This window comes from Nothoprocta perdicaria, unplaced genomic scaffold (genome assembly GCF_003342845.1).
Source record: "Nothoprocta perdicaria isolate Ctin4 unplaced genomic scaffold, notPer1 scaffold_8, whole genome shotgun sequence".
Classification (NCBI taxonomy): Eukaryota; Metazoa; Chordata; class Aves; order Tinamiformes; family Tinamidae; genus Nothoprocta; species Nothoprocta perdicaria.
This window is the reverse complement of record NW_020456087.1, coordinates 6771177-6792666: the sequence shown is the minus strand read 5'-3', so window position 1 is coordinate 6792666 and position 21490 is coordinate 6771177. Positions and strand designations below refer to the sequence as shown.

General features: G+C 37.9%; 1 protein-coding gene across 1 annotated transcript; it reads left to right on the top strand.

Moving 5' to 3' along the window:
• Positions 1–19: 19 nt before the first annotated feature.
• SNX6 (sorting nexin 6) lies at positions 20–20865 on the top strand (the record flags this gene model as incomplete). The annotated part of the gene is made up of 13 exons (XM_026051848.1): positions 20–103; positions 4878–4982; positions 5699–5809; positions 7237–7358; positions 9404–9527; positions 10625–10720; positions 11323–11428; positions 12180–12255; positions 13193–13232; positions 13442–13528; positions 14354–14513; positions 15440–15525; positions 19511–20865. Coding segments are annotated over 13 exons (1251 nt in total), but the record flags the coding sequence as incomplete, so codon positions are not given.
• Positions 20866–21490: the final 625 nt, after the last annotated feature.

Below are 21490 nucleotides of genomic sequence, written 5' to 3'. Positions count from 1 at the left end.
GCGGGCGGGTCGGTGCTAACCTGTGCGCTTTGTGTCCCCCCGCCGCCCCCAGCAGGAAGGCTCGGACGACGGCCCAGATTTCCTCTCGGAGGAGGACCGGGGGGTGAGTGCCGCGGGGCGCGGGGCGGGGGGCAGCACCGGGGCCTCCCCCGCCGGGCCCCAGCCCGAGCCCCTGCGTGGCGGCCGGAGGCAGCGGCGGGCGCTGCTGGGGTCTGCGGTGGGAGCAGCGCGGCCTGCCTCTGGGCTCAGCAACGCCTATTTTGCTGTCATTTTTTATTTATCTCTTCATTTTTCAGTCAGCCAAGTTGCTCACTAGTGCTTTTGATGGAGTAACTTGGGGCAGGTCTGTGAGCACTGCAGGAAATCGGTATTTTATCCCTCTGTCACCCCATGTCACGTCCCTGCCTCGCTCCCTCTCGGGCTACTGGGCCCATGCCTATGTTGAGCAGCCTGGAGGAGAGCACCTGGCCTGACCYGGGCCTAGGGAGGACGGAGCACCTAAGGCCTGGGGTGCCTCCCTCACAACAATAGRAGGCTTATATTGCAGGCTCAGCACATGATAAACTTACTGTTGGAAAGAAGTTCTCTCACTGTGTGAATTACAGTCAGTCCAGGATGCTGTGGTTATGTTTCTTGATGGGAAAAGCTTTCTCCCTGGCCTCCTGAATCTGGCCTTTGTTTATCCTCTCTTCATGACTGTGCTATCCATCTTTCTATAACTGCCCTGTCTCAAGCAACTGTTATGAGCTTATGTAGTGTAACTGATGCAGACTGATTGCTCCCATCGTTCAGTCTCTTGAGAAGGAATGACTTCGAGTGAGATGGGAGAGCTCCTTTTGGGAATGAACACCGATTGGCTTGGCTGTGGCAGGTTATTAAAGTAGCTATATCCGTCATTCCCYGAATAAAGGTGCTGAATACTAAAAATGCAAATCTGAATGACTGCACTGGTGTACATTTTTGTCACGTGTGCCATACTCAAGTGTAATATCAAGGGATTTTTAAAGAGTAGTGAGAATTTTCACTGGATTCCCATGCATTTTATGCTCCAGTTTATGACCGTGAAGTCAAAAGGGAATATTATCCTTGATGCCTGGTAAYGTACTAGGCCTGTTCTGCCCACTGCAGAGCTTGTGCCTTAAATTATCTAAATCCTTTGGTAAGAATACTGGATGAAGAGAAGGAAAAGTGGAAATTGTAGTGCCTTGAGTATCTTCAGGACTTGGGCTGTAGAATATGTTAACAGTGGAGTCARTTTTTATGCCTRTTGTCTCTAAATATGAGAGACAGACTTGGAACTGTGTAATTTTCTGTATCCGAAGCTGTAGGTAGAACTTAAGAATGGAAGTCTGTTCCTGTGAACTCCTTTTCTCCTGTTCAGACTACAGGTAGTCAGAATTCATATGTATTTTTAAGCCCTTTATAAATCTCTTAGTAACTTTGTTTGTGCTATTGGACAGCCTACATCTCTGTTATCCAAGTGCAGTCCAGCTTTTTTCTTATCCCACTCACTCCAGTAACCAAAACTGAGGTAGAAAAGAGTCGTCCTCCTTGTTCATAACTGCCTGCTTATAACTATGTTCCCTGTGCTTTCATCTTCAGAAACGTAGCTTCTCTTTTTCTTGGTAGCAGCAGTAAAAAATATTATTTCCTTAGGTATTTCCCTGGCTCTGATTTGTCACCTTCTGCTTTAAGACAAAAAAAAGAAAAAGAAAGGGAGGGAAGGGTAAGTCAAGCCTCGAGTTGCAGAAAGGCTAGGTAGCAACTTCTGTTTAAAATAACTAAGCTTCCAGTTTTGGAAATAAGGGTCCTTTCCTTTACAGAACTTGAAGGCTGTTACGCCAACCTTTTTGTCTTGGCAGAATCATGTTGGTAAGCTACAGTTGCCTTGAGTTTAGCCTTGTTGGGGAGGTAGGGTGAAAGGAAGACTGGAAATCATGTTGGGCCACATAAAACAGTAATTTTCTAACAAATGTGTTATACCATATGGAGCATTTTTCCGGTTGGTRTTAAAATGGAGGACTGAGAATCAACTTTGAGGAAGTAGCAGTGGGTGGTCTGCAGAAGGAACTTGTTATTAATGGTCTGCATAGATGAACTTGGAGAAATTCCTTTTCTGAGTCTGTTGAGTCCACTCTGAGTACTCTGAGTGGGTTCCTTTTTTTTTCTTTTTGTATGTGATTTCTCTGCACAAACAACATGTGCTTAAAGAACAAGTATAGTATTATAGTATTGCCCTACTAGTGCTGTCTTGTGTATTTTTATAGCTATATACTTGGCTAGTRTTCTTGTTTACTCTTTTAAAGGAAACCACCTATCACTTAGAACAGGTCTGGGAGAAACCTAATGCTGTAGTGGCACTAAGTAATCTTTTGCTGTGAATTGTTTGTTTCCTTGCTCTGAGTATTTCTCCAATTCTTTACAAAGAGCTCTTTGGAAAAGGACCTGGTTTCTCTTAACTTTTGGGGAAGAGGTTAACGTATTGTAGTTGCTGTCAAAGGATGACGATACTGAGGAGCAGGAAGGTAAGGCTGGGTTRTTTCCCTTGTCTGCAGCAACTCCCAATATCATTTGATACCTATTTGGTCCTTGAACAAGAGCTTAGCTGCCGAATTCTCTCACATTTTTCTATTTCTTTTAGTATGATAGCATCACTTGGCTCTCTTTTTGGCCTCTGATATTTTCTAGACCCTTTGAATAAGGCATAGCCTTTGCAGAGCATGGGTTAGTAGCACAGGGAGCTGTTAAGAGAAATTAGCTTTTGTTTTTCAAGATAGTCAGCAAGGGTATAGAGCATGTAGTAATGTGTAGAATTATTGTGCTATCTTTCATGTGTTTATAACGGGATCAGAGACAGAGGGACTCTATGCCATCTCCAGGATTTCAGAATTTAAGGTAGTTTCACTTCAGCTTTTATCCAAATCAGACTTCGGGGGATTCTGTAGCGTTATATGTTATGTAGATGTATGTAACATTATATATGATACTCCTGGATAACTAGAAAAGCATCTCTTGGTGGCAGTTTTCTTTAGAGGTAGTGATGAAGAGCTTGTGGTGTGAGGATGTCGTTTGTGTATTTGATTCCCAGTAATACAATATGAACCATTGTGCCACATGAATAAATTTGGAGTCTTTCAACTTTCTCATTGTCTTTGATACCTTTTACAAAATGCTTCATTTCCGTTGCAGATGAAAACATTCCCTGTTGGCAGTCAGGCTAGATATTATAAAGTAGCATACGGTTAAACTGACTTAAACTTGTGACAGTCRAAGAAATAGAGCTTTAGACCTCTGTGTGATAAGTGAAGTTGCCCTGTTTGCTTTTAATTTCCTCAGCACAGAAGGACATCTTGTTTCTGAACCTGTGACCAGTGCACGTGGCCTGGGTCTGCTACACTACACACTGCAGAAGCACTAGTGACAAACAGATTCCARAATCTTGGAATTTTGTGTTATGCTACTTTATAAAGAAAAGAAGAGGGAGAGAACAAAAGGACAAAGCATTTATGATCTGGGRTAGATTGCAAAAGTTCTGTTTGGATGATAAAGATTATTTGCTGAGGTTATTCTGTATTTATTAATTTATTCTGAGGAATGTAAAAACAAACCATACTGCAAAGAAGCCGAGTTTTAACGTCTTCGTGCTGAGATAAGGCAGACATTGGTATGTCAGATTGTATTTTTCTTTCTTAAATTAGATGCTAAGCACATTGAAAGCTCGGTAGGAGATGGGAGCTTTCCTTTGGAGAAGAGAGATTCACTGGATTGATGCACAGTAATATCCTGACTTTGTGTGAGGCCGTGATCCCTAAGCCTGGGTGGGAGTGAGGAAGATTCCTGAAGGGAATAGTATGTTACTGTGGGGGTGATTTTAATACTTCACACCTTTTGCTGAGGATCGCTTAACTGTATGTGTGGTAAATGCTAATTCAGCAGAATATGCTAGACGAGTGATTTTGGCATATATTAATATGCTGATTGTAAGCTCTGTTGGCAGATTGTTGCCATATAAGCAGCAGTCGTGTGCACTGAGGGCAAAGAGAGAAGTGAGGAATAGGAGTTAGTGCCAAGTGCTGCAGTGTTTTAGGGTAACGAGAGGCAACAAGATCCGCGAGCTGGTGCTTCCTTCCTAACAGTCCTTCCCAGATCTCAGTGCCCTGCAGCATGCCATTCAAAACCCGCTCTGTGTAGGCTTTGTACTAGGAGCTGCTGATACTAAGCAATTTTGTACTTGAGCGGAGACTTGAAAAAGCAATCCAGAAGGAACTTGGAGGGGGAAGTGCTTTTTCTTTGTACAGCAACATGTTCTTATTCAGTAGAATGTGCTACTCCTAGAACAGCAACACAGGAAAACGCAATGTCGCAGTAAAAAGTGAGCCTTGTAAGTGTGGAATTGTCAGAAATGATTTTAATGTGATTTCAAGGGGTTTCAGAATGAGCCTTRGTACTTGTAAAAATTGTTCTGAGTGTTCGTTAATGGTGATGAAGAAATTGTTGTGCAGTAAATTGCTCTAAAACAGCAGAGCTATAAAAGGAATCCTGTTAGTTTCATTGAGTACCAGTGGAGCATTGGTCCAGTTACTGCCCGAAACGACTCTTCTAATTACAGTGCATAGATATTGTTGGAATTTTCTGTATTGGATCATTGTTCCATTTTCTATTTAATGTAAATTTTGTATCACTTTGTGAGATTTCAGAGCTATCTTTTTATATGTCCTGGGTGTATATGTGAAATTGAATAACCATACTCCTTGCATTTATAGTGCTGTTTTAAAAATACTGTTAGGAAAAGGCTTCCAAGGAAACTTAGCTCTGTAAAGTTCTTTTTTTATTTTTTAATTTTTATTTTTAAGCTAAATAGATATTTCTTTGTTTAGCTTAGAGCCATAAATGTAGATCTCCAGACTGATGCTGCTCTGCAAGTGGATATTTCAGATGCACTCAGTGAGAGGGACAAAGTGAAATTCACTGTCCACACAAAGGTAAAATCTTGTACACTGAAAACTTCTGTATAGGAAAGAAAGTTTGCTTGTATTATTTATTGAGACAAATGTAATACCTTTCAAAGGAAACAAAAAAAAAAGCACAATCTCTTGTTTAAAGAATGTGTCAGCTGTAGAAAAAAATGCAAAAATTCCTTAAGAAGGTTGAAAAAGAAATAAAAGGAAGGCAACCCTAAGACAGTTTAGAAAAAATGACTGACAGTTTTCTGGATGGTTGGCTTGTCATGTTATTCCCATGCTTATTAACTGGCCTATTTCCAGGCATAATCTTTAATATACCTAAATATTCCTCAGTGTTTTTTTCATGAGATTAGACCTTGTTTCAGATTCTAAAAAGATTTCATAGTGAAGTTCTGAAAATATTTCATAGTGGAGTTCTGTTCAAGTTTTGTTAATAATCACTGGGTATTTGCTTTTTTTGCTTTTTTAATTAGATGTAAAGGTTTATTTATGGCAGAATCACTCATAGAATGATTGAGTTTGGATGGAATCTCTCTCTGGACATGCCATTCCAGTTGGCTGATGTACTAATTAAGAAAAAGATAACTTACTGTTCAAACATTTTTTCAAATCCTTATCTAGATATTGGGATTATTTTTGCAGGGATATTTTTTATTCTTTCTTTAAGACTTTTTCATATAATAATGAAAAACTTGGGCTTTTTTCATCATTTCTTCCCATTTCCCCCCCCTTAGAGTTCCTTACCAAATTTCAAACAAAATGAATTTTCTGTTGTTCGTCAACATGAAGAGTTTATTTGGCTTCATGATTCCTTCGTTGAGAATGAGGACTATGCTGGCTATATTGTAAGTATTCCGTAATGGCTGTATTGTAAGTCTTCCGCTATATCCTGTTTTCCTAGAAGTGGATCAAAAATACTTATATCTGCTTTTAAGTGCAGTGGATTGTGCTCATTTCTTCTGTAATCAAACTGCAGGAGTGAGTTGTTTAATGTTTTATCTGTATCCTAGTGTAGTTTTAGCCCACAACACTAAAATGTTGGAGATAGATGATCTTTATAACATGGTGCTATTGTTCTTGCACACAACTATTKAAGTTAGTTTCATGTTTCCATTGTTTTAGCTGGAATGGCAAAGAGTGCAGTAGCTGAACTCTGCAATAATTGAGCTTTTAAAATCAGAATCCTTTTCCCATAAATCAGCTGGGAGGGCGATTTAAAAAAAAAGGGGCGAGGAGGGGCAAGCAAAATCTACTTGAAGCTGTGGAGTGTTTTAATGCCCACTGACTTTGGCTTTCTAGTTTATTTAAAGTGTGCAGGACATAGATGTCTCCCAWATAGTTACTGTATGAAAGTACCTGTTAAAATTGGGTGTTACTGTTATACTTAAAAATTGGAATGTTTGTTATCTTGGTATGGAAGCCATATATTTAATATTGTGTTTGAGTGAATGGATCTATTGAATCAATGCATAATGTGTATTCCTGATTACTTTAATTGTAACATACTCTTCAGTCAGTCTGTGGTGTTTGATACTGTTCTTGAGCTAGTCGTTTTTATTAAGAGGGGTTACTTGGGAGGAACAGACCTTCAGAATGGTAGTAATTAGTTTTGAATGGTTTACTAAGTAGACTGGGTGTATATATATATATTTTTTCTTAAGATTAATATATTAATACTGGTGTACTTAAATGTGACCTTAACCTAGCTTTGTTTTGTGTCTCTTTATTACAGTGTTTCCTCTTTCAACATTAATATACAATATTAAAAGAATAAGTAGATTAGGGACTTGTCTGCTATGTGCTTTGTTATTTCARCAGATGTATCTTTAATCTTAACAGTTCTGCGAGAAAGAACTTGTGTCTGCAAATAATACAGATGATTTTTGATTAAATGTTTTCAAGAGTTATAAATGGGTGGTGTGAAAATAATCATCTGGGTTCTTTTTTTCTTTAAACAAGAAACAATCCTTAACAAATAGGCTAAAGCAAAAATAACAATAAAATTGTGYTTTAAAGTTTTAATTTTCTGTACTGGTAGGTAGTCAGGTGGTGTTTGATTTCTGTTGCAATGGAACGACTGAAACTTTTACTTAGTTCTTTAGTAATCTCCAGAATTGACCTAGTAATGCAGAATGTCTAGCTCGTTCATAAGAGAATGTGTCCATGAATGCCTTAATAAACAAGGAAAGGGAGAGCTGTGTATTAAGAAGCTGCAAGAGACTTGAAAAGCACTCGCATGCACACACACACAAAAACTTTGATTCATTTCCAGATTCCTCCAGCACCACCCAGGCCTGACTTCGATGCCTCAAGGGAGAAATTGCAGAAACTTGGAGAAGGGGAAGGATCAATGACTAAAGAGGAATTCACCAAGATGAAACAAGAACTGGAGGCGTATGTAGACATGATTACTATTTCTCTCCCTTTATTAATTCTGTTTGCTTTCCTGTGTTTCTGATCTCACTGTAATGATCCTTTATGCAAGATGTAGGCGTGAGCACCCAGTTGCTGTATAACCAGGGTTAACTTAGTGATCATGATCAGAGCCAGTAGGAAAATTGGAGAAATCGCTGCCCAGAAGTTAGAGCAGTTTAATAAACGACTTTATAAAACTGGAAGAAAATCTGCATGTTCTTGAAACTTTCTTTTGCAARGCAACACTTTGTGTTTTTGGGTTTTTTTTGTTCTTGAAACATACTTTTGTAAGGCAACACTTTGTTTTTTGGGTTTTTTTTTGCAAACCAAAAATCAGAGGTAGCCATTTTTAGCGATTTTTAGTTCTGACATTTCATGTCTTTTTAAGTATGATGAAACTTTAAGATGTGTATGTGATGTAAACTGAACTAATTTTTTTTGCATATGCTTGGTACGATGAGCATAGATGCCARCCTTCTGTTTCCCAGGAAGTTTGGAGATTACTAGAAAATCTCCYTCCTGCCTTTTTTTWAAWTTTTTTTTAAATTATTTTTTTAACAAGGAGAATATAATTCCGCAATATAGTGTCTTCTCTTATTGTGAATTTAATGTCTGCAATAASGTTTTGTTCTATATTGAGTAAAGCAGTGAAGTTTCTCCTTGCTCCAYGCACTTTTGTTGTAATGCGCTCACTGCTTTGATCTTTTTCCTGTTGTTAGTTTTAGTCTTCAAGTGTATATTTACACTGCTTCTAGACTGCTTCTCTCGAGAGCTTGGAGTTGGCAAGAAAAGAGGTCCCTTAGAACTGGTCCTTTCTTTCCTGCCTCCAGCTACTGTGAGCTTTAAAAGCCCTGTATTAGTGATGCATACAGCATAATTTGATAGCAGGGTAGATAACAATATGCAGGAAGCTGGAAGTTAGCAAAACACTATAAATTTTGAAGAGTCTGTGGTTTTCCAGCGGCCCTGATCATGATTCTCTTGTGGTCTGGTTAGGGGTTGGATAACACAGAAAACTTGGGGTTTCTTCTACTGCCACCTCCATCCTCTGCATCCTCCTTTTTTGTCTTCACTGAATGACTACTGCACTCATGGAGATGAAACATCTCCCAACACTGGCCCTGCTGGTTTGCTGGTATGTAAGTCTTAACCTCCTTGCGCATAGTGGAAGCAAAAGTGTTACTGTTTCACTGTCTGACAAGAGAGCAGGGAAAAGAGCCCCTTCCTCGTTTCTGGGCAAGTTACGTTGTGTTAACTGCATTTGCAAAGCAAAACGAACTGTAGCAATCTTGTGTTCTTACGAATGCCTTCCTCTTAATTAAATTGAAAGTTGAAGTTGAATTAAGTTTAAAGCTTTAAAGTTGAATTGCTTGAACTACACAACTGTGTGATTGGGATGATTAATCATGTTTTTTCTTGGCTGTATTTACCAAGTGCAGCACTTAATTTCACATTTAGAACTCTTTAAAGCAAAACTTCCATGCAAGTTGCAGYCCCAAAAGGCCAGATGCTTTCTCAGCAACTATAAAGCATCTATAAGCATTTTTCTGTAAAAGGCTCCTGTTCCAAAGAGCTAACAAACTCCATGGACACTTAAAGACAAATAAGTGAGGAGGGTGCGCATAGCTCAGGGGATGGAGATGGGGGGAAGCAATTTGCACATCAGCTATATACTGTCTGGAAGCAATATCTCCATTTCTTGRTTTTTGGGCAATGCAGCAGCAGGACACTTAAATACGGGTTAAGCTTGTAGCAAACCAGGCTGTGTGACAGCTAGTCTTAAAAATTAGAATGTGTTTACTGAGTCTTCTTTAAAAGTCGGAATGTTAGCTTTTCTAATTTCCCCTTTGTATTTATATTGTACTATGTATTTATATATGTATCAGATGTCAGAGTAATAGCCTTTATTGTGTTGGGTTTGCCATCTTTTATCTTTAATAAGGATCTCTTAAAACTTCTCATTAGGCTTATTTGAAACTTAATTGCTTCATGTGAAACTCTTACATCTGTCTTCTTCTTTTCAGTGAATATTTGGCAATATTCAAGAAGACAGTTGCGATGCATGAAGTGTTTTTGTGTCGTGTAGCAGCGCATCCCATTTTGAGAAAGGATTTAAATTTCCATGTCTTCTTGGAATATAATCAGGATGTGAGTATTGAAAACCGATATGCTAACAGGAGAAATCAAGATGTACTTTTATGGCAGCCTGGAAAATTGCTGAAATTGCTTTTTACCTTCCAAAGCAAGCTGCATCGGTTCCTCATACCAAACATACATATATATATCTTAAAGGTTAAAAATTCATTTAGCTCAATAAAAGTGCATTTGGCTGCCACCTGGAGACCCAAAATGTGCTCTAGCTTCAATATTAGAAGTCTTTATATGAAATGAATATACTTTAAGTTAAAAAGTTTAACTTCTGTTGGTGATTTGCATGTGGTATCATATCTCTCCACTCCTTTATTAAAAATCTTTTGAAAAAGAAAGCACAATGCAACAAAAACAGAACGCTACCTTTTAGGATTTGGAGTCACAATTGTAATTGTTCTTTATATAATCAAAGAAGTTTTCTGATTAACTGCTTTGATAATAAAGAATTTTTAATAATGCAATTGAAACTTTGATCAATGTAGTGTCAAGGAACCATCATGACAGGTTGGTTCCTTTGAATACATTTTTAACTTCAAAATATGTTAAAGCTGGTACTCTTGTTGCCTGACCTAGACGTGTCAGCTGCTTCAGGAACTCTGTTTTGTACATTTGGGCAAATTTAGCCTGCCAGGAAGACTGTGAGGAGACTGTGAAATTGGCACTGTCAGCACAGTGAGGTGTAAATGCTTCTGTACTTCCTGAAAAAGTGCCTGTCACTTTACTACTTAGAAGAGGAAAACCCGGTCATATTGGCTTAACTTGTGAGCAGCTTTACTGTGCATGATAAATGCTGTATTACTGAAACCTTGAACATACACCTCCTGCGTTTGCAATTATCTGTAAGTGCTGGGATGTTGTTGCCTTTGCTGTTTTCTGGGAGAGCTCATTAGGGATAAAAGACAGGCCGGTCCCTGAGGGTAGCCTGTCACTCAGGGGCACCTGKGGCCTGATCCCACCATTAAGGCGTATATAAGACTGAGAGCAGGAAAACTGATTTAGAGGAAGCCAGCTTTGCTGTGTTGTTACTGCCCCCCCTAAAAGCTTTTATTATCTCCAGCAAATTAGCTAATGTGACCAAAAACTTTATTTTTCAGTTGAGTGTTCGTGGGAAAAACAAGAAAGAGAAGCTTGAAGACTTCTTTAAAAACATGGTTAAATCAGCAGATGGAGTCATTGTTTCTGGAGTAAAGGTGTTTACTGCTTTGTCTTTCGATACTAAAATTTGATGTTGTTGTGTCTTTTTATTTATGTTAATGTAAATAAATGTAAATCGCCTWTTGTAATCTACGTAGTGCAGTTCTATCTGAATATTTTAAAAAACTTGAAAAAATCATTACTGTGAGGATGACAGAGCACTGGCACAGGTTGCACAGACACATCRTGCAATCTCCATCCTTGGATATTGGCATCAGGATGCACAACGTGCTCTAGGTGTCCCTGCTGGAGCAGGAGGGGCGCRCTAGATAATCTCCAGAGGTCCCTTCCTACCTCAACTATTCTGTGATTTGCACAATCTGTGGATCTTTCCCCACCCCTTATTTTACTTTTAGATGTCCTTTTATTAAGTAGCTAACACTTCATTTCAGGTTAGTGACCTACCCCTCTAGGATACTTGTTAAAATGTGTAATATAAATCTTCAAATAAATGAGGAAAAAATCAGTGTGTTAATGTTCTTTGATAAGATACAGATTTCATTTCATGTTACAGCAACTGCAATATATGAAAAGTCATGTATATGAATTGGAGTAAAAAGAATGAATGAGAACCTCTTTTTGAAAATGTTTTTTGTAGGACGTGGATGATTTCTTTGAACATGAAAGAACATTCCTTGTAGAATACCACAACCGAGTCAAAGATGCCTCTGCCAAATCTGATAAAATGACAAGATCACACAAAAGTGAGTTCTTTTCCCGAGATGAAAACAGTATTAGCTAGAATGTAGAGAAGTGCCTGTTGACATTCTGTTTGGACAAGTAGAGCAATGGCCTGGGAAGCTGTTTTTTGCAACTGGTGATCTGGGGTTTATGGATAACTTACTTGTGACCTACAGAGAGGTGCAGTGTCTGCAAAGATACTGGCTCCCTACTCACAGCCGAAAATCTACTTTTATATTTGAGAGAAGCAAGTAAAGGGTACACCCTAATGCTGCTGTTAGTTGCAAGTTATTATTAATTTCATAATGATGTTATGGAATAATTAATCGGAAGGTAACACACAACCCTAAAAATAAAACATAATTACAACAAATTCTATCGTATCAAAGTGTCTCCATGTTTTTTTTAAACAACCTTGTTTTAAAATATAATTTGTCCTGACTTTATACATCTTCCATTTAAAGAAAAAAAGGGAAAATCTAACAATGTTGCACAAAAAACTTCACCTAGCAAGTACTAAGTGTATTAAATATGCTCAGACAARTTATAGATTTCATAATTTTCCAATCCCCCACACAGGAAGAGCTGTGCTTAGGATGTGAAGTAATATATAACATAAATGAATTTTAGTTAGATTTTTTTTTTATTGTATTAGAGCTGGGTGCCTTCTAGAAAAATGCGTACTCTTGAATAAATAGAGCAAGTGATGCCCTTCAAAAGTTGCATAAAGGAGCAAAATGAGGTATTAAAACAAATATTTGCTTTTTCTTCTAGATGTAGCAGATGACTATAACAGAATTGGWTCCTCATTATATGCGTTAGGAACACAGGATTCTACAGATATATGCAAGTAAGATTTTGTTATTCATTCATGGGAAGTTTGCTAAGTAGCAGTATTTGAATAGTGACTAATATCCCTTTAGTTATAGTAAGAACAGAATTTATCATTATTGAATACAATTAGAGATTTTTCTACAGAGATTCCAAAACTTGGAAAATAGAGTCATTTATATAGACATTTGTCCTTTGAACTTTAAACTTGAATATGAACCATTTCAGTACCTGAAAGTGGAACTTAAATACCTTCAAAATCTTCGTTGACGCTTATGAATGTCTGCTCTTCAGTTGGAGCTCGTGTTAGGGTAGGAGATGCCTGTGCAAGTAGCTTCTGTCGGTCTGCATGTGTCACAGTGTTATCTTTGCAAGTATTCCCATAATATTGAAATTTTATATAGCCCCTGGGAGTCTGAGTCATATATCCTGTTCAKCTTCTTTCAAAATAAAATGATTTTCCTGTAATTGACTCTGCTGATATATGAACCCTATGTCCYCTGGATTTTCTCCTGTGGTGATGCTACCTTTGCTTAAACTGCCCAAATTCTAAAATTTCAAGTAGGGTGTATGTCTCATTATGTGAAGAAAAGTGCGTGGAAACTTGAGTGAAGAAAGCTTGCTAATATATAGGACTGCTTCAGAATTTAATTTTTGCAAGTATAAAGAGTCCTTGAGCTGTTTAGTTATTCTTTAGGTAAAACCAACCGTTATAATTTTGTCTTGTACTTAAATTGCACAAATGCCAATTTTCTGAAGCACTGCAATTTCTGCAGTGAGCAGAATGCACTCTCAGAATTCTGTAAATTATAATTCTAAACAATGCCTTTAAAGACTTAATATTGTCATGCATAGCCTATTGTTTGACTTATATATTGCAAGTAATTAAACTTTTAAAATTTATGTTGTCATATAACCTAAATTCCATTAAAGCTGTTGATGTTTCTTTCATGCAGATTTTTCCTGAAGGTATCAGAATTATTTGACAAAACAAGGGTATGTATTATGAGACCTTCTTAGATATCTTTGTATACCTCCTGGAAGTGCTAATGTTAATTAGACATTATTATATGGCCGTTTTATGAGTGCTTCTATATTGAGTTTATAACTCTATATTGAGTTATATATCTTTATATATCCAAGTGAGTATCTGAAGTCTGGATATTTTAAAATTAGTATTTTTACATACTGTTTTTTTTTTCCAGAAAATAGAGGCCCGGGTGTCTGCTGATGAAGATCTTAAACTTTCTGATCTTCTGAAGTACTACTTAAGGGAATCTCAAGCTGCTAAGGTGAATTTGTATTTCTGTTCAGTGTTCAGAAACACTATCAGTAGTATTTGATAAGAAAAACTAAGTGGGTAGGGTAAGATGCTGCAATTTCTGGCTTGCTTTTTCTCCCTCAACTGTAAAAACTACATCTCTGCTGTTAAGTTGTAGCAACGCAATTACTTAGGACTGCGTGATCCACTTCAGTCACTTACCAAATCTTGCAGTGAAATTAAAAATGTGGAAGAGCTTTTGATGCTTGTGAACTGCAAGCATTTCTACTGTTAAGGTTAAAAATGGATACTATTTCAGATCAGGTTGTGCAAGAGCTGATACAAAAATGTGGGCCAAACTTTAGATCATTTACCTATGGTAAATTTCATTCTTAGGGTGTTGCTGGAGTGAAAATGTTTGATTGACAAGAATGTTTGTATTTGTAAGATCATAGAGAAGACTCGTGCTGTTTCTAATCCCTGTGTGTATTTCAAATCCATAATCTAAATAGTAATTTGTTTCTAACCTGGAAAGCCATGAAATTTTCCATGGTTCTTCTTAGTGTTTTTGCAGCATCATGCAAGCTCTCTGGTGCTAGCCTCTGTCAGACAAAGAGTATTAAATATGATGCTGACCAAAGAATATTAAATTGCTTGTATTATCCAGTACAGAGATTTCTGCAACTTGCATGTGATGAGAATAATTCTGTAATAACTGAAATATAATAAGACTAAAAATTATTTCACCAAGAGAGACCAAAACTAATCTGATTGTTTTTGATTATGTGTTACATACTAGAGTATAGTCTTCGTAGATATAGATCCTTCACACTTTTTTTTTTTTTCCCCTCCATAGGATCTCCTATACAGAAGATCTAGGTCACTAGTGGATTATGAAAACGCTAATAAGGCTTTGGATAAAGCAAGAGCAAAAAATAAAGATGTGCTGCAGGCTGAAACCACTCAGCAGATATGCTGTCAGAAATTTGAGAAAATATCTGAATCGGCAAAACAAGGTAATCTTTTATTGTATGTTAGCATTTGAAAATTAACAGATTTGAAGACAGTGTTAATGAGGGTATATTTTTGCTCTGTGATTCCTAGGAAGGGAGCTGTTACCTTTTAATCGGTATTTGCTTATTTTGGAAAGTTTATACGATGTTTTCCTTTGGATCCTGACAGCTCCATTAGTTGATAATGTCAATGTCAGAATTTCTTGGCTGGATTCCCTCTATGCCTAGATGCAAATTATTTGTTACCACAAGGAAAATTCTGAGCAATAAAGCCAAACCCAGCCTTTTTCAAGTAGTATTGAACTTGAAGGTTTTATGCATTGTCCTGTGAGGGTAGCAGTCTGTAGCAAATGATACTAGATCAGAAGAGGGAGAAATCATGAAATGAGATTTCACTGAAGATGCAGATTTATAGTAGCTCTGGAGAAGAGGAAACTATTTTTATGTTGCTTCTTCCCTGGAAACTTAACTTGCACCTTTTTTTCTTAAGGTTAAGATTGTTATGAGTAAGCAGACATCTGACTCAATATTTGAGGCAGATTAGTACAATATTTAATCACCACCTTTTTCTGTCTTTATCAGTTGAAAGAATTCTCTGACCTTGTAAATCTGGCTAATGATTTCTGTAAATGAGACAGTGGAGGATCAAAGATCCTGTTAGCCACAGAGGTGAATGCAAAAACATGCTTACTTCCCCTGTTCTTCATGCCAGTCACAGCGTGGTAGCTTCTCTAGAGCTTATCACATACCGGTCTTGAAAGAAAAGTGCATGCAKTAGAGGAGAATTTAATGTTAAAATCATGCACACTGCCGTCACAAAAAAATGGGTGGAGTTGAGGAGTTGCAGTGATCTTTTATGCAATGCAATGCATTGCTCTGCAGCAATGATACTGTTAATGAATAATTTTTTTTTATTTTATTTTATGCAGAACTGATAGACTTTAAGACGAGAAGAGTTGCAGCATTCCGAAAAAATCTAGTGGAACTAGCAGAACTGGAATTAAAGCATGCTAAGGTAATTGGGGTCCTTTCTGGCCTATAGTTCAACTGCTTCTTCAATATTATACGCTGGAATAGCCAAATAGTTTTGTATGATATTACACTTCATGTCTAGAAAGGGGAACTTTAAGGTAAGCATCTCATGGAAAGGTGAATTTTATTCTCAGCTTCCTTGAATAATAGAGCATGAGTGTGGGTGAAAAATCTCTGTGGGACTAGTGTGTTTGAGGTGCCTTTGAAACGCTCTTGTTGAAGACAGTTTTGACTACAGTTTTGTGTTTGTGTAGCTATCTTAGTGCTTCGAAGTTTGAATACCTCCCTATTTTAAAACCTTACCATTTTACTGGGAGATAGGAAGTGGTTTCACCTGATCCAGATGCTGGAGGCCTAATGTATAGGATAGGCTATACATGTATAACAGTTCAGGACGAGATCACACAGAGAGAGGACCTGTATGAAGTCAGGGATTAAAGCCGGAAAATCAGGAGCAATTCTTTCCAGTGATTCTGGATTTGACTGGGTTAAGATGAATAGAGTAAGAAGAGGCAAAAAGAACTTTTTCATGGGGACAAGCAAAGCATCAAGCAAGACCAAAAGCCCCCTGCTTTAATATTCTGGACATAATGCTTTGACTGTTGCATCTGTAATCCTTGTCGTGCTGTTTTTGCAGCCACTGCAGCATTTTAAATGTTAAATACTAAACATGTGAAGTATTAAATCTCAGCTTCAAACTGAGAATTGTTTGGCTTGGACTATCATGTGAAGTGCAGCACTCCCAAACTTGCCAGTTATTCAGCTGTATGTGCTTTTTTCAGTGTAAAAAGAAAAAAAAAATATTTAAAGAGAAGAAACTAGGGGAGTTGGAGAGCTGTTTGCTGCCAGTCTTTCACTGTGTGTGTTGTTTGTTTTTGTCTTTTTTGCTGGAAGGGGTAGCTCCATCCTGTATACATACTCATAGAGAAGCATCTGGCATAGCTGAATCTAGCTATGTAGCTTCTGGACTTGAAGCTGCCTGGAATAAAAAACACTGAGCAGGCTCGGGTGCTGGAGTTCACCCGACAGGTTGCTCTTGAGAGAAGTTCAGTCCCACTGAGTTTTTCTGCATGACTTGTGCTTAAAAGGCACTTGTACGGTTTTAGTGAAAAGAAAAATAGAAATCCTAAAATAAAGGTCACTGTATCAAAGAAGTCAGAGCAACTAAAGTACTCAGCACTGGTTCTGAGAGGTGGCTGCTGCTCCCTGGGCTGTATCTGCCAGTGGGGCTGCTAATAAAGCAGTCACTGCTCGAGAAGGAGGTGAAAGTCAGGCTTTTAGTAAAGCAAGGACACTGTATGTATCATGGTGACTGTGCCAATTTACATTTGTATTACTTTCTTCTAAACTACTTGTTTTAATCCGCTGCATATCTTACGAGGCTCTAACTGAAAATCAGACTGTGTTTTGAGAATAGTTTTAAGTTGATGAAAGTTCAGACTGCTGCCAAGAAGGCTAGTGATGCAAGACTGTCCCTTCCCCTTGGGCTGGCTCTGTTATGTGTGCAGCTGTGCAGTAAGACGGAGGTAAAAGCTGTTATATGGAGTTTTCTGCTTATTTTTAATAAATTATTTTTAGATAAGGTAAAGGTACTTAAAAATGGAAGCATTTTGATACCTTAATGTATATACTTCCTTCACAAAACAGAGAAATGTTTAGTGTTAGATGTATTCTTAGAGCCTTGGCTATGCTTTTAGAGTGGTTTGATGTTTGACATACAAATTGTAACTAAGACAGCAATCTCTCTCCAAAAATGTAAACATGTCTTTTCTATGCATCTTAATATAAGCTCTTGCCTCTGAGTTCTAGTGGAAGAAGAATTTGCTGCCTTACTGGCCACAAATTTCTATTTTGAATTGGCAGAAGAGGAGGAACCAGAACCCAAAGCAAATTGTTTTCATTAAATGCTTTGTCAGTTTACTGACTCTCCCGGAAGAAAAGAAAGAAAGAAAAAAAACCCCATATTTTTGCTGGCATTATTCTGTCATTGCCTAGTGTTTAGTAATCTAGGAATTGTGAAGAAACACTTTTTCTGCTAATCATAAAATATAGGATGTTGTAGAGTTACATTGCAATAGGCACGGGAATGTCCAATAGAGCACCYAGAGCCATGACTCACAGCCTCTGTTGTCCCTTAGTTTATCATAATTTAAATCAGATTGTTTTTGAGAGCCTTGTAAACTTGATGAAGCTGAATCTGTCTAAAATTTCACCCCTCAAATTTCACCTGTGAAATTTCAGTAAACTGGTTGACTGTGTCTGTAAATGATTGCTATATGAATGACCTCTTCAATACCCTGTCTTCTTTACAGTGTTACATAGTAGCCTGTAAATTACAAATATACTTCATGCTTAGGAGCTGAGAAGAGGCAAAAGATCACTGGCACACTTTCATTATAGGTAATATGCACGCACAAGCACACTTCACATGGAGGAAATACTGTGTTTCATTCATGACCTCATTCCTAGCTAGTGATCGGCTGTCACAGTGACACAGAATTAGATTTATGAATCCTTCTGTGCTCTGCCAAGACAGACCCCCGAGTCTCCATGCATCTTGCATGTAAGAACCTGTCTGTATCATAGAATTAGGAACTCTCTGAAGTAGCTTGTGACTGCTTTTTTGCTAGCGTAAGCATAAAAACCCAATCTGTTCAAGCCTTAATGGAAGTAGCAGTCTTCTGGAAGAGACAAAATGATTCTGTAGACATGTATGCAAACTAAGGAGTCTTTTGGTCCGAAGCCTTTAACTTTGTTAATTGCTTAATTGCAGGTATCCTAGTGAGGGATAGCTATGGTTTCTGAGCTTTTCAGGGACTTCTGTCCTCCCCCGTTTACTGAGGGTCACTTTCATCTGATACAGCAAGAGTTACAAATCCTTTGATAGTTAAATAAACTATTTATCAAGAATATGCAAAATATAACTACAAATAATGCTCAGTTGCATGCAATTTTCTTTGGAGCCACYGTCAGTGTGYTTTTTTTTTTTTTTTTTAATAATATTGAAAGGTGTACTAGGTTGAAGCGGTTTCTCCCATGTTTGGATGTTCAGAGTATTTACTTGCATTTTATTTTTTTTAATTTTCATTTTATTTAGTTTAACATTCTTAATAACCTAAATTTTTGTTTCGTACACAGCGACTTCTTACCTGGGAATAAATCCAATAGTTATTTATTAGTGAGCTGTTAGTAGTTTAAAGTGATCTAAGCATAAATGAATGCACAAAATAATGTGAATACTGTTTATTCTGGAAAGTAATTCTTGGCTTTCTCTGTCTCCTTACTTGTGGACTCTATTTGCTTAATTCAAAAGGGTATCTTTATAACCACCAGGTTTTAAAAGTTACTCAGAAATCAGAAAGTTGGCCTTTATGCTTTATACTGAATGTTTTAACTATGTTAAATAAGTTAGCATTTTCATGCCTTTAAAACAAGGGTCGAGGCTGCAAACTTAAGTGTATATGTTAGGCAGGAGATGGTGAGCGCTGAGAAATGGCTACCATTGCTTAAGGAATCCAGTGTTCTTCAGTATATGAATACTTGTGCTATGCATATAATATTTCAATGATAGTACTGCCATTAATCTATACAAATAGAATGGTTTAACTGTGCCCTTCATTGCTAAAAGAATATTCTGCAGTATTTTTTTTGTGCGCCCAGAAAATAGAGCTTTAGTAACCAAATTGTGAAGAAACATGGAAAGGTCAGTAAATGCTTATTTTGTATCTCAAGGRTTTTTTGTTGTTGTTTGTTTTTGTTTTATTTGTTTTTTTTTTTAAGTTTTACAGCCCAGTGTTACTGTGTAGGAGCAATCTTGAAGATGAGTTATTTAAATATTTCTGCATATGTGTAATACACATCTCTTCTCCTTCAGTGGKGAATGTAAAAAGATCTCTTTAGATAGCAATTGCCAAAAGGGAAGAAGAAAATAGGGGAATGTGGTCATAGTTTTCTGTATTTTTTTACAGGGTAATTTACAGCTGCTGCAGAGCTGCCTGGCAGTGTTAAATGGTGACACATAAGCAACACTCCGTCCTCCCACTGACAAGGGCTGCTCTCCTCTGGATGTTTGTTTTTGTGTCTTTAAATAGGCATTTAAGATTCCCGGGAGAAATCCTTTGACAAAGTACACATAAGCAAGYTCCTCCTCTTTTCAAAATAATTAAAAAAACAAAATCTGAAAAGTAGCTCCAGACTATATGAAGCAACAGCATACTTGTTATCCATACATATTCATGTTTATTTAATCATTCTATGCTTTCATTCTTCAGAAACCAAATGCTCTGTTTGTGTGAAAGTAGCCAATATAATTATGTTCATGTTATGAATAGTATGATATGGCTGCCAATCTTATTTACCTTTGTAAGTAATTTCTGAAGTTGGCATTTGAAATACTGTTCAAATGGACAAAATATTACCATTAGATATTTCGATATTGTTACTATAATGCATTGTATACCCTGTCATAGTTTTCTCCATGTACTGATACCAAGGAATTTAATCTTTTTTTTTTTAATTGTGAACATTTCTTAGAAATTTTGGAGAACTTTGTGTAACCTTTATAACTATCATTTTAAAAAGAAAAGCAAATGCATTAGTATGTTTGCCTTAACTTGTAGACTAATCCAATTATTGTAAAATAAACCATGAAATCAATGATTTTTCTAAAATATATGCAGACACTGTATCATCTGTAAGCTTAATATTTTCTAGTAAATCACATTAATTTTATTAGCATTTTCTGTATTCATCCTGTAAAACCACTGATGAATCCTGGATTGGTCCGACACTRACTACTCGCCCAGTAACTTCTCGCTCTCATCCTCAGGTTTAGCCATTTGCCTCTCAGGTGGTCCATGACTTTCCTATCCACAGTACTTAAATTTTTGTGGGCTTGGCTGCCTTTGCAATTTCTTTGGCAGAAATRCTTTTAAGGGAACTTCTTTGTTGCTTTGCAGAAGGCAAAGTGGAGTAGCAGAAAGTGTGTAGGACACCAAGGAGAGATAATATTGCCCATTCTTTGCTTAAAAATAAGAAGCTGTACTTGAAACAGGAAAAAGCTGAAGGTACCGCCCAAGAAAGAATGCCTGAAAAAGATCTCAGTCTGCTAACTGGACTTAAAACTTGGAGCTCTGATTTTTATTTTTTTAATGTAGTTTGAATCCTTGGTCTTTTTTATATGTTGCTTGTCTCATTTGAACCACAAACCTGTTCCAGGAGCTGCTGTTCTGTTGTGTGATTTTTGGAATATCATGAACTTAGGCTTTACTTGCTAGATTGTCCTTCACAGTGGGACTGCTGTTTTATAGGGCTTTAATAGAGCAGCAGCTGTTTGGATGGATGGGCTTTTATGTTTGGAGATGCAGACCAAAATAACTCAGTCTGTGCTTACAGACCCTCCGCACTGCCTCACAAAAGCATTGCCCGGTGCAGTAAACGTCTCCTCGAGCGCTGCACGTGTGAATGTTCCTAAGGAGGCACGTTCCGGGCCGAGGTGCGGCCGAGCAGCCTGGCTGCGGCGGGAGGTGCCCGCCGCCCTCCTGCCTTAGCAGYGACGCTTTGCCCTCCTAGCACTTACACTGCTAACTCTATGTGGCTCCTCTCCCACGTAGCGCGCAGGAGCAGCTCCCAAGGAACTCGCCTTTAAAGAGCAAGGGCTGACGGCCGCGCTGTACATACCCTTACCACACTTGTAAATATTTTAAGTAGGCTGTGGGAACCGTTTTTAGCGTAGTGCTCGTTGTTCACTGTTACTAGCTCATTAAATTTTTTTCAAGTCTCTTGGTATTGGGTGTCTCTCTTGAGCCCTGCCCTAGGGCAGGGGGGTGGCGAAGGGGAAGGGGACGAGGGSACCCAACCGCAGGCGCCGCCAGGGGCCGCCATGGCGGCGGAAGCCGTTGGGGCTCGCGGTGACCGTTGGAGGGCGTGGCGTGACGTAGCCCGCCGGA